The sequence below is a fragment of the Anopheles aquasalis genome, chromosome X (genome assembly GCF_943734665.1).
Source record: "Anopheles aquasalis chromosome X, idAnoAquaMG_Q_19, whole genome shotgun sequence".
In the NCBI taxonomy this organism is placed as follows: Eukaryota; Metazoa; Arthropoda; class Insecta; order Diptera; family Culicidae; genus Anopheles; species Anopheles aquasalis.
In genome coordinates, this window is record NC_064876.1 from 60,001 (window position 1) to 72,500 (window position 12,500).

At 49.8% G+C, this 12,500-nt stretch overlaps 2 protein-coding genes across 4 annotated transcripts in view; one reads left to right on the forward strand and one right to left on the reverse strand.

The window, feature by feature from the left end:
* Nucleotides 1-6,164, reverse strand: part of LOC126581476 (UNC93-like protein) — a 6,359-nt gene extending 195 nt beyond the window's left edge. The window contains exons 1-9 of the mRNA XM_050245161.1: nt 5,790-6,164; nt 2,294-2,385; nt 2,049-2,168; nt 1,578-1,983; nt 1,239-1,491; nt 857-1,158; nt 642-773; nt 367-563; nt 1-255 (exon numbers count right to left, since the gene is read on the reverse strand). The exon at nt 1-255 is cut by the window's left edge and continues 195 nt beyond it. Of these exons, the coding sequence (XP_050101118.1) occupies nt 130-255; nt 367-563; nt 642-773; nt 857-1,158; nt 1,239-1,491; nt 1,578-1,983; nt 2,049-2,168; nt 2,294-2,320 (1,563 nt within the window). The 5' untranslated portion in view covers nt 2,321-2,385; nt 5,790-6,164 and the 3' untranslated portion in view covers nt 1-129. The remainder of the gene's footprint in view (nt 256-366; nt 564-641; nt 774-856; nt 1,159-1,238; nt 1,492-1,577; nt 1,984-2,048; nt 2,169-2,293; nt 2,386-5,789) is intronic.
* Nucleotides 6,165-7,026: 862 nt separating this feature from the next.
* LOC126581591 (allatostatins MIP) overlaps nt 7,027-12,500 on the forward strand; it is a 7,531-nt gene continuing 2,057 nt past the window's right edge. The window contains exons 1-2 of one of the 3 annotated variants that reach the window (XM_050245352.1): nt 8,250-8,329; nt 10,738-12,500. The exon at nt 10,738-12,500 is cut by the window's right edge and continues 1,233 nt beyond it. The gene's annotated coding sequence lies outside the window, so the exon portion shown is untranslated. Of the gene's footprint in view, nt 7,127-8,249; nt 8,330-10,737 lie in introns of those variants that run through there. The other 2 variants (XM_050245362.1, XM_050245373.1) reach the window with 2 other exon arrangements.

The window sequence follows — 12,500 nt, forward strand, 5'->3', positions numbered from 1 at the left end:
AATTACAAAACAGCTGATTATTCCCCACTCACCTGGACATGCAACTAACGTCACCGAGTCCGAGTGTTCGCTTCGCTGTTCAAGGGTTCGCTTGTTGCCTCTGCTTTTGTTTCTGTTTGCTCCGCTCGATTACAGATGCGTTACCACGATGTCCTCTTCGAGCTCATCCTTTTCGTCGTCCTCCTCGATCGCCTTCCGGTCCGCCTCGGTTTGCTGTTGCTTGGGAATCTCCTCTAACTTCTTCATGCGTTTTTCCTGTTTAAAAAAAAGCAGTGCATTAATGCAGTGCGGAATGATCAGCGGACAAACGCGGACAACACGGAGGATACGAGAAAGCGTTCGGTTGGCCTGGTCACTTTCCGATACCTTCTTTGACTGGTGGATTTCCACAATGGTGTAGCCGATCATTCCGCATACCAGTACACCGAACAGCAAGTACAGCTTCATCCGGGCACACAGGGCGGTCGAGTAGGCGTAAGCAACGACAAAGCCGACCGACTCCCAAAGTCGATAGTTCGAGAAGGCGGCTTCTTTATTGCGCCGGAACAGCGCACCGTACAGTCCTAAGGGTAGGATTGGAAGAGTACTTTATATGTTAGCAATGATACACAGGGTAGTGATGGAGCAGGAGCCTGGGTTACCGTTAATCTGCGTCTGCCAGACAGCATCCCCGATTCCCCACAGACCGGACAGAATGAAAAAGACGATCTGGTGTTCGGGATGTGGTCTCCAATACAGCAGATAGATGATGCAACCACCGTGAACGAACGCACCTGTGGGGAAAGGGAATGTCGAACACATGAGGCTACTGAGCACTGGGCGGATATTGGGGCGTCATTGGCAACAGGGAGCGAACCTAGGATGATGATGACGACGCGTCCGATGTATTTCATCGCTGAACCAAAGATGATTGAGCATATCGCATTCACGACGCCAAAGCAGATCATCACGTAACCGATCTGGTGGATACCGAGGGCACAGGACACGTACGCCTGCGTAAAGTCGGCCCCGATAAACGCCTGTTCCATTCCGATGAACACGGTGATCAGGATTAACAGCTGTTGGTTGACCTTCTTCAGCTGCTTGAACGTGGCCGACAGGAGCTGCATACCGGAGATTTCGGTGGCCGAAATAGAACCGCGCCGACGCTCACCATACCTGTCGACCGTATAGTACTCAGATTAATTCAAATTAGCCTTAGGAGCGGAAAAAGGGAGTTGCTTAGCGGTAACGCATACCGCGATAGTGGATCTAGGAAAATTGCGATGATGATGACGGCACCGACGATGCAGGACAGGTAGATGGCAGATATTTCGTAGATCTCAGAGTCGGGCGGCCGCTGTAGGTTGCTGTTGTCCGACGTTCCGACCACGCAGAAGTTGGCACCGCAGTAGCTCAGGGCGTCGTCGTTGGAGTGGCTGATCGTCGCCGAACCATTGATGCTGTCGTCGAAGCTGGCCGGTGCGGCACCGTGCGCACCACTAGACAGCACTGCAACAAAGGGCAGAATGGAGAATGCGGGAGAGCTGGGAGTGAGTGTACTGGTGGCGAATAGCGCTCGTTTGTATAGGTCCTACCCAGACTGGAGATGAGATTGCCCCAGAGCTCGGCCGTCTGCCAGGCTAGAAAGAAGAAACCGAAGAAACGCACGATAATCGCCTCGACCGGCTGGTCTGTCAGCTTGGCGTACACCTGACCAAGCTGCGTCAGGTAGGTTGCCTGGCTTGCCCACATCGGAGCGGCGCCCAACCCGAGCAGTACCCCGGCCGGTATCAGCGTGTAGAATCGAGGATAGAACTGCGAGGCAATATAAGGTGCGTAGCAGAGCATGCTGAAGCACAGGGTCCACTTGACCGTCAGCTTGCGGATCACCAGCGTCGGCAGGAAGATGCAGGAGATAACGAGGGCAGCGTAGATGACAGCCAGCGAAACCGTACCGAGGCTATCCTGCGCGTTGATCGATGACTGCAAGTTCGCGGTGCCCTACGGTAGTTACATCAAGATTTTTACGAGTGAGAGCTGCCAAGTTCCTAGCCGGAAACACATACCTGGAAGGCTGTAAACTGCACCATAAAGGCAAATGAAACGGTGATAATGTTCTTAAGGATCCGCCATTTTTCACCCTTTCGCAGCTGCACCTTCTCGCGCAAGGAAGCCGAATCGGCGTTCTGTAAGCGAAAAGAGAAAAAAGGAGACGAAGAAGAAGAAAAAGAAGAAGAAGAACCACGTTGCCTCGTTGATGGTAGTAGTAGTCGAAAATACACCACCCCGGCTAGCAAACCGTTATCCATACCTTGTCGGTATCTACGGCTCCGTGCATTCTAATCTGCCGTTAGTGGGTACCTTCGGAAGGATATTCAGGGCGTCAATCTGTGGAAAGCGTGACTGTAGGATGAAAGGGGTTGCGATGAGATTCTGAGTGTCATTAGCGAACTACGGCTAGCTTAAATCGAATGCCCTAGTGTCGGAGCGTAAGTATCGGAAGTGGAAACTTTGCTAACCACCGCTATCTCACCGCTTGTCTCATGGCGGAAAGCTCGGATTCCATCGAATCCCCTAGTGACACTCGTGTCCTTTTTCGTATCCGCTGTGTTTATGTGTGTGTTTGTGTTCGATCACCTGTCACTCGGTGAGCGATCGATACCAGGACCCAAGGTTGCCAACGAGAACTGGTGCTCAGTGAGCTCACCCTTTTTGTGGACAAGCTGATAATGACGGATTGAGGAGGGAGGGAGAGGGGTCTTGCACGAGATGCGCACTCAAGGGGAATGAACAAAACGCAGCGTACATCGCCATACACACATACACCGAGGACAGTTTTACACTGAACAATGAATGAAATGGCGCAAGCACCTGACTTGTGGGACTTGTGGCGGCATTGTGGAGCAGTAGCAACGAATCGAAAGCATCAATGGGGCGTGTGGGCCGTGACACAATGCGCCTCCTGTCCGCCGCATGATCCGCGACAAAAGAAACAATAATTTTCCATTTCCAATTTGCGTCGTCGCATGAGATGAGATGAGCATTTTCCAGTTTGTGGGAGGGGTGAGATGGCTACACAGGGGTTTACCCGAGAGCCCGCGTGTGTGTGTGTGTTAGATCCATTGTGACTTCCTCCTCGTCTCCCGCGCAAAATGGTGCCCTTGCCGAGCCGAGCGTTCGGCGTAAGATGCTTCATGCTGATGCTGATGATGCGCGAAAGATTATTCTTCTGTGGGAATGTCCGGACTTGGAGAGGCGGTTGCAGGCGGCTATGCTGCACATTCGCTTCCCCGCCCTCATCATGGAGACTCCAGGGGAGTGAAGTGACATGCGCGTGCGAGAGCTTGTGTGTGTGTGTGTGTGTGTGTGTGCGTGTGTGTGTGTGTATATACACTTAGTCTGGATGTACGTCGATGTATAGGAAGATGTAGAAGAAACACCCCAGGGGGTGGGGCTGGGGTTGCGGAAGGAACATGTGTGTAATTAGAATTTCCGGAAACCAAAGCCACGTAAGGTTTGCGTGGGGGTGGAGGAGGGGAGAGTAGCGTCTCCCCCTTTCATCTCCCCTTGGCACCGCGCAAATTGTGCTACACGACAGACCGGGCCTACGAGGCTGAATGACCGCGCCAACTTGGCGATGGTTGGTAGCTACCACGGTTGGGATCGGGTACCCTGGAGGGCCGTCTTTAGCCTCTGGGGAGCCCTGGGCACACTGTATTAACGGGGCCCCTTAAGATTTTTGTCAATTGTAGCGCGTTCTTTTCGTGTAATTCAAGATTTTCACACACTAAAACCCCTTTCCACCGCCTCTTTACCATCTACGATAGTAACTTGCACCGTTGGCCAGCTTCTTCGTTTCAAATTTTCTTTGGTTTCTCATAAGCAAATAATATAGTTATAGATCAAAGCATTTGGAACATTTTGTAACTGAAAAGAACTAATTATCCGATATTGATATTGATAACTGTTTTACCGAAGCCCCCTCGGTAATTTCTGCCTTAAAAAAGGCTCATTTTTTGAAGACTTTTCGTGACGTATCCTACCCCTTTACTTTTTCAAGTGTATGGCATATTAAACTAAAACTTTTGAAGAATATTTCGTGCTTTTTGGGGGAGGATTTATTAAAAACTTCATTCACGGCATCACATTTATGAAGGTGCGCGTGCGAAAAGATACTTTTTCACGATGCCCGTCGTAGCTGCGTGATGCGTCATCAGAAAAATACACATCGATGTTCGTTTGAAATATTATAAGTTTATCCAGGTAGTCGCGTTGAGTTTTGTTTCAATTTCCTAATTTTCAATTTTTGCCAGATTTTTGAAGTTGATGAAAAGTGATCACAACGATCAAACCGGGTTCGTCGCTTAAGGGTCAAGTCTTTTGATTCGCACCAAAAACAGTTCCCTTCGTATCTACGTGATGGGTCATCAGAAAAATACAAATCGATACTCGTTTGAAAGATCATAAGTTTATCTATGTAGCCCCGTCGAGTTTTTGTTAAATGTTGTATTTTTCGATTTTTGGCAGATTTTTAAAGTTGAAAAAGTGATGCTTTTTGTCATTTTGCCTAAAAATACGATTTTTAAAGTTTTTTAAAAAAGTATCAACAATTTTCATAAAATCTCGACGAGACTCTCTAGCAAAAAGTGTACAGATTATGTGTTAAAAATTTCAAATCGAGTGAGTTGGGCAAAATCAGGTAAACTTCCTTGTTTCTGTTGATTTTGAATTATATTCAAGCCAAATCCAAACTCACAGGGATTGGGGGGTCCCCACCAGCGCGGGGCCCTGGGGCATGTGCCCATTGTGCCCAGTCGGAAAGATGGCCCTGGTACCCTGTTAGGCCCCCTTTTGACGCTGGCGTTTCGGGTCACCATCAATGATTTGAGTGACGTCCACCGCGGTGTTCGCGCATCTTTTGGGTGCGCTACAACGACTGGTGCGCTGGTGAAGATAGAGAGTCATCTTATCTAGTTGGCTATGGGCTTATCTTCTCTCTTAAACACGCGCACGAACTGACAAACGGATGCTGGAGGCTAATCTGCCAGCGACGTGCCATGCTGTCATTCATGGTGCGTACCGTTCCTGATATCGCTGGGAATCGCGCGAACGATCGAGTGAATTAGGTGAAGGTCGTGCACTGTGTACTGAGACGACTTGCGGAAGATCGAGGCCGCGCAGTGCAGCGCTGCGCGAAGAGAACGGCGAAAAGGAGATAGCGAGATGAGGAAAAAGAAAGGGGGAAAAGGAGCTTCAAGGAATCGACGATGGTAGGGTGGGCACTACGATTAGGTATGCAGGTCGCATGCAGTGAAGGTGGGAGTGGGTCGCACGCGATACCGCGTGTCCTGACGCCGAGTTACGAAGGGGGCTCCACCGTCGATCGTCGAAGGTTGAGCGTCGCGCACAACTGATTGATATTCCGGACGATCCGCTCGTTTTATCGCTTGATCAGATCAGGTTGTGTATGTGTGTGTGTGTGTGTGTTTGAGAACGGTTGCGTTGGTGATCTGTGATCCCACGCGGTCAGCTGTTGTGCGTAGATACGCACGCCACACTCAAACCAAATTTTACCGAGATCTACCGAAGAGAACAAGCGCTCCCAGAGGAGTCTGCTAGAGGGACCAGTCGTGGGTGATGAAGGGCGAGGAGGCATGATCGTTACTCTCGAAGTAAAATTGTGTGCGAAGTTGAGGAACGCGAACCGCGTACCGCGGATTTGATTGTAGAACTGAACTGACGAAGGTCATCGACTGACGCTTGAGAGAAGTGAGATTAGCGGCCGGCCAGAATCGCTGGTTACTTACACCTTGCACTAGCAGTGGCTGCGTGCTGCTCCTGGATCCTCCTGGACAACCTGAGATTGAGCGACCACTACCATCAACACCACCACGCTTCTCCACCGCCAACTAATATAACACCGGTTGCTTTCCTCCGTACTTGCACTGCACTTTCCTTCGCGAGAGGGGGGAGGGGGGATGGTCGCGTACCAACCCACAAACTACTTAGCAGCCGGAAGGGGGAACCCACCTCACTGTGTTCCACCTATCCGCCTATAAGTCCTGCCACTCTGCTCCTACTTTTCAACCAATGACACGATCTCAACGCTGCTGCTGCTGTTTCTACCCTTGCTGCTATCGAATGCAAGTCTTTCTGCGTTGCCTCCTCGCGAGCGACTAAACGGTAATCGGGAGCCCACCATCGGATGGAGATGATACGACCGCATGTCCGCAAAGCATGTCGCCTCCACCTGCCCGCCCGGTGTTCACCGTTCATGATGTCGCCGGAGCTATTTTTCATCCGCCGCGGCTCATACCACGTGGTGAGAGGGGTGGGGATGGGGGAAGGGAGCAGCGGGAGGTCAACGTGTGTGGAAACCATCACCCATTCCCCGGAGACACCGACAAGTGACACCCCGTGGCCAGTGCCGCGAGCTGACAACGACGTATACGTCCGGATACGTCCGTGGTTTTGAGTTGTTTATTGATGCGCTGGTGTCGGGAAGGGGTAGGGGGGAGGGGGGGGGGCTGGCTGGTTGGGTGGCAGACCGAATCCAGGGAGCGCTCGGTACTTCGTGTGCTTGGAACCATAAATACTGCCTTTACCTGTCTACTGTCTGCCTTCATCTTCTAAGATTTGACTCTAAGCTGCGCGACAAACAATCACTACGAGGTGGCTACCTCGGTCACCGTCCTGGCCATGTGAGCCCCGTGTGTCGTCATAACGGTCCGCAGATAACCACCCGCGCACCCTCTCTTTCTCACACGCGCACTAGTTGCCCGGAGAGTTATCCGAAGTAAAGGGACATCTCCGGTCTCAAGCTGGATCTCGGAAGGTTGCGTCGAGACGCTGTAAAGTCCGCTGTAATCCCTACCGTCACACACATACACACACTTTGAAAATCGAAGAAATCGCTATGAGATACCGGGTGTACAGTGTTTGTAGGCGCAAGTATAGCGCTACGTTCGCGATGAGCGGAACTGTCGTACCCGCTCGTATTTCGGTGAAGGCCTGCCTGCCAGTCTGCCCCCCCCCCCCCCTTCCCCCCGTTCCAGGTGACCACATCAAGTGCACGCACTACAGCTCACGCCGAAGACGAACTGGTGCGGAGTTGTTCTGACCAACCATTGGCCGGATTGGACCGGTAAGTACCGGAGATTCGCGAGCGTCGTACTTCAGGGCTAACTGGTCGGGCTGAGCGGAGGGGGCTGGGTGGACGAAATGGAGGACCAAAGCGCCTGGTTGATTATTCAGCTAAATTCAACCGTCCGTGTGATGTCCCCGGTGCGCGACCATCTCACATTTCGCAGGGGGCAGTACAAAGAGGTAGAGGTAAAAGAAGAAGGGACATCGGCTACCCGGCGATGGGATGGCTCAGTCGGTCTCGATGACCCTCAGTTACTCGAGGAGTCGCGACCTGGGCGCAAAGGATAGGACCAAGGAGCAGTTTACCTAACCTTGAATGCATCACAGACAGTCCCAGAGCAAGGCCCATTGCCCAATACCAGAAATTGGTCAGCAGATAAGCAGCTAGATAGTGCAGGGCTGCCTAGATGAGCTGCCCAGCTTCCCATTCAACGCGCAATCCATTATCCACATCACGTCAGCTAGCAAAGAGGTAGAGAGGAGATAAGTTCGCGCGCCCGCACAGGTTGCGTTGGCGAACCAACAGTATATTACACGCATATCGCCAGCACTTGCTTCTAAACCTCGCGTTTATTAGGGTAGTTATAGTTGGGTGTGCTTCGCAAATGAGTTGCACAAAACTTGCAGCGGCTCCTCGGAATGCATCGCCTCGCAAAGGATAAAGAATGAGGTTATGGTAGATGGCCATGAGATAATTTGCTATGGACGGACCGGCGAAGTTGGCACAGCAACACGCGGGTGCCGTCGCCGATGGTGAAAGATCGCACTATTAACGCACCGGACGACGGCGACCATTGCTTACGCGTGACTACGGATGGCCCCCGAAGGTTTTCATTTGATTTCCCACCATTGTACTTACTACCGCCTTGCTATCACCCTTCCATTCACCCCCCCCCCCTCCCCCCCAACACATTATCTACATAACGGAAGGAACGCGGGCGCTGTCGCGCCCGGGGGGAGTGGGGTCTTTTATATCAACGAAAATGACAGCGAAGCATTCCCTTTGCCATTGCGCGGCCATAACCGTGAAGCAAGTGAGATGAGTGAGATGAATGTATGTGCGTGCGTGCTCGGGAGCAGATCGACGGGCAGTAGAACAAAAGCCGGGCAACAACAAACAACGAAACCATAATTTTCCCGCTTTTCCGCCACCGGTTTCGTGATATGTGTGTGCGTGTGTAATACACGGCTTTTCATTCGGGTAATCGCACCATCGGTGTCCAGCGGGTCGTGTTGGAGTCACTCTGTGTTTCATTCGATCAGTTTTCTAAGCGCATGTGTGTGTGCGTTTTGAGTGTTAGGTGCAGTTGGTCTAGTGAGCAGGATCCTGCTATTTATATCTGAAACCTATAAACAAAACGCAAGCGAAAGTATTTTTGATCTAAAAGAAAAGGGATGAATAATGACGATACGAGCCGCTTCGCTGTTCGTTTTCACGATTTTCACTCGAAGGATAACAAGGTCAGAAACATTTAGAAGGATTTGTACAAAAAGTACACAAATAGTCGAAGAATAAACCAATAACATAGGGACAATGAAGAGAGACAACGTTTAATCGATCTAAACCGAACGCCTGTGCCAAAAGCCAAACTCTGATACACCAACACAACATATTTATGGGCTTTGCAAGACTCAACACTTGCGGGCTTCGGAGTGGCGATGGAAACATCTCCCATTGACTCGCGTTACTTGAAACAAATGAGCGATACATACGCGAAGCTGAGCGAGCCTGGAAGTGGAATCCAGGATACGCAAACCACCCTCACTACCGTTATGAAAGTCACGCCATGGGTAACGAGATTTGTCTGCCGGTCGATCTCTAAATCTCATTTGGCATTACGACTATTTGTAAACGCTGTTTAAACATATTACCGTTAACGAAGCAACGAAGCAACTAGGGACCAGCAATAGGAAGTGCCAGAATTGAAAAATCGTTCCCGCTAACTTTGTCTGCTTCGCATCTTCTGCACGGTGTCATATCCCGGGGCAGGATAATACTTACGGTCGAGGCATGGGCAGCATGCGGCAACCTGTGAGAGCAGTTGATGAGGCGAGATGACGATAATTTATGCTTGAAAATTGGACGAACCAACCGCCCGCGCTGTCACCCACTCGACCCCGCGACTCACATTCTCTTCTCCCCAGTAGTGACCATTACGCGACGCGCAATCACATGTTAGGTTGGTGAAGGTGTCTGTGTGTGTGTGTGTGTGTGTGTTTAGGTGTGTATTCTAAGAAAACAGCAAATGAATTGAACCCTAGCCAGGCTCCTCAGCATGGTCACTCGTCGGAAGTTGGGGCACGAGAGACGGACCAGTAGGAGGGACTGATCAAATAATGGCGTTCGAGCATTTTCCAGCTTTTTGAAGTTCGTTAGCCTGGCAGGCTTCTCTTTTGCGTGACTAACATACTGGTCAGTTGATGGCTTTCTCCCTGCATCGATACATCGAACTGTGTGGTTAAGGACCACGTGGAGCGCAGCGACACGAACAGCACCACCAGTGATGGCAGCGGTGGACGAGTTTCATTGGAGTGTATGTTGGAGCTACTCGAAGAACTCCATTCATTTTCATTAAGGCACAGCGGGAGCTCCCAATCGCAACTGGATGCCTCAGGTCCGAAAAACAATCAAAAACAGGAAAAAAAGAAAAAAAAAAGACTAACAGCTTCAGCACAGAGGAATTTGAATACGGGCAGAGCATGGGATGCATGTGAAGCACTTAAACGGCGTTTAGCAGCTAGAGACAAGCTGGTTGTCACCATCAATCAACGCAACGTCTAATTGGCTCGAACATCGAGACCGAACGCGCACAGTATCCTGGCAAACATCGGTAAACGCCGTCTAGGAAATTGTGGCATAGCACCCTTCAAAACATGCGGTGAGCGGAACAGGACATTGATCCTCGGTCCCATCGTTATCATACTGCCGAGTGGTGGCGAGAATATCATGGGCATTTTAACCCACACTTACACTGTACACAATACTCCAGTGCTTTTCCTTAACCTATCAAGTCCGTCAATTACTTCTCGATCGTGCCAGCTGTGACTAGTTTCAGCGTACACTCCTTTCCACTCCAACTCCAGCATAACACTCCCCAAGAGAGGAGCCCAATAGAAAACCTCAATTGTCTGGTGTGCGGAAAGAGCACGAAGAGAAAGCTAAGCACTAACCTGGAACAGGAAACGATAACCGCAGGTCCACATCGTGATGAATCATCTCCAAATCGTCCTGTTCGAGAGAGAGAGAGAGAGAGAGAGAGAGAGAGAGAAAAGAGAGTGAAAAGTTGGGGTAAAAGTATAAAGTTTGATTTGATGTTTTTCCCTCGACTGCTTTGAATGGAGTCAGTGGGGAGGAAAACGACCAAACGACAATTGTTGCTGGAAAGGGGAAAAGTCGAAGATGTCAAGCTGAAAGCCCACTTGCACGGGCTCCATAATGTGTTCTGGTGTCTGTTATTTCTTTAATGATGTCATGATTTAATTTTTTAAAAACATCACTACGAAGACAACCACAAACAAATTTATTCAACACAGAATTTAAGGGATTCTGAATTCAAATTCAAACCATTATGAAACTAACCTCGTAAACTCACCTCGCACTCTTGAAAGAAGTTAAATTCTAGTGGCTGTTTCGCAACGAGTGCAAAAAAGATCCAAACGAAAGTTATGTGGTACCATATCAGTTCCTCACGAACGCAGCTAGTTCGTGGTCGTCGTCTTCGTTGTCGTGTGTGCCACGCGAAGCATGGGCCGTAGGGAGGCGGGAAACAACGAATATCGTTCATCTTGTTATCGTGAGAAGTCCTGGCGGTCCTGGATGCCTTGTGCGCAGGCACGCGCGCTTTCGCCAGAGGATAGAAGACTTCACACCATCGCACGCACGGTGATGGTATATAAACCGCAGAAGATAGCCAGCCCACTACACAGTCCTGCTGAGTGAACAGTTCGCGCAGCAACTAGCAATACCCGGGAAGAGCACAGGCGAGCACATACACAGACATATACGCACGGAGTATATCAGCTAGCGGACTTTAATTCTTTACGGAGTTACACAGAGGATCGAGACTACCGGAGTCGAGAGCGAGCAAGTAAGGTGTTTCGTGGTCATAGTGTTCATCTTTGGTAAATTGGCGAGAAATGGGCAACGGACGGGAACAATTAAACTAGGATTGATTATTCTGGCTGACGGGAGAGGCACCAAGCTATCGATTTCGACCCGCAAGCGATCGTGACGAGTGGTTTTGGATGAACATTCGTTGTACTGTATTTGGTGCATAATAATAATTCCTGGTTGCCATCGGGAAAGACTGATCGTGCAAGCGCGTTTCGGTTAAGCTTCGGAGCGGCATTTTAAAAATTTAAAGATGATTTAATGTGTCGTAAAATGAAAATGTGGATCTTTGGATGAGTCAATTGAGCTCAATAAGCAATCTAGAGTCTATGATTCTTCGAGTGCCAACTATAAGGAATGCGGCGCCGATTACTACTATAATGGGCAAAGCCCCCTCAACTGCAATCAATTATGTACTTCGTACGCCGGTATCGGTCTGTATTGGGCACTCTTTGCATCGTTCAACTTGCAACAGTATGCAGGGGTGTTCAGACCATCCCACCACATGTACCATCTCGAACTAGAAAGATAGTAGACACGCATATACTTGCATATCATAGTAGCATAGGTATAGGTTTGCTGAGTTTAGCCGGGGAATTCGTCATTGAAATAGGAGTAGCGTTAGCGCTCACTGGAATAATCAATAATAATATTATAATCCCTTCCATTAGAGGAAGCACACGCTGAACTAATTCGTTTGTTAAAAGGGTGACCAGAAAAGAGTGTACCTGGTGGTATTATAATAATTGTCGCTAGGCCGCCGGTGTGTACCGTGAAGCGCCCTTCGAAACACCATCTACTTAAGCAGATAAGTGGTTTGTATATTTTAGCCTAGGATCCGGGCTTACGATGTAGGACCCAAGCACTAATCCTTGAAAACGGTCCAATCACCCTTAGATAGGAGCGTGTGCTAATTAATCGCTTTCCCGAAATAATGCGCCGTAGACGATAAAAAAAAAGAAACAGCAACGGGCAGTCCTCCGGTCTATCGACGCAAGAGTGCCCGATTTACACCCTGTCCAACCAAGCAATCGACAAGTGACGATATGAGCCCAATTTCATGAGCGTGTCATTTGGTCGAACAAACAACCCAACCTCATCGAACTGGCGGCACCGAGAAAGTGTCGTTATAGCAGAAGATGCATCCGACAAGCACTAAGCAAACAAAGCTGGACGCAATAAACTTGGCAGGACGACGAAGTGGTATGCGCCTCGTCGCTGTCGCCGGAGCGCGGATCTCTGAAAGGAGTGCTTGATGAAG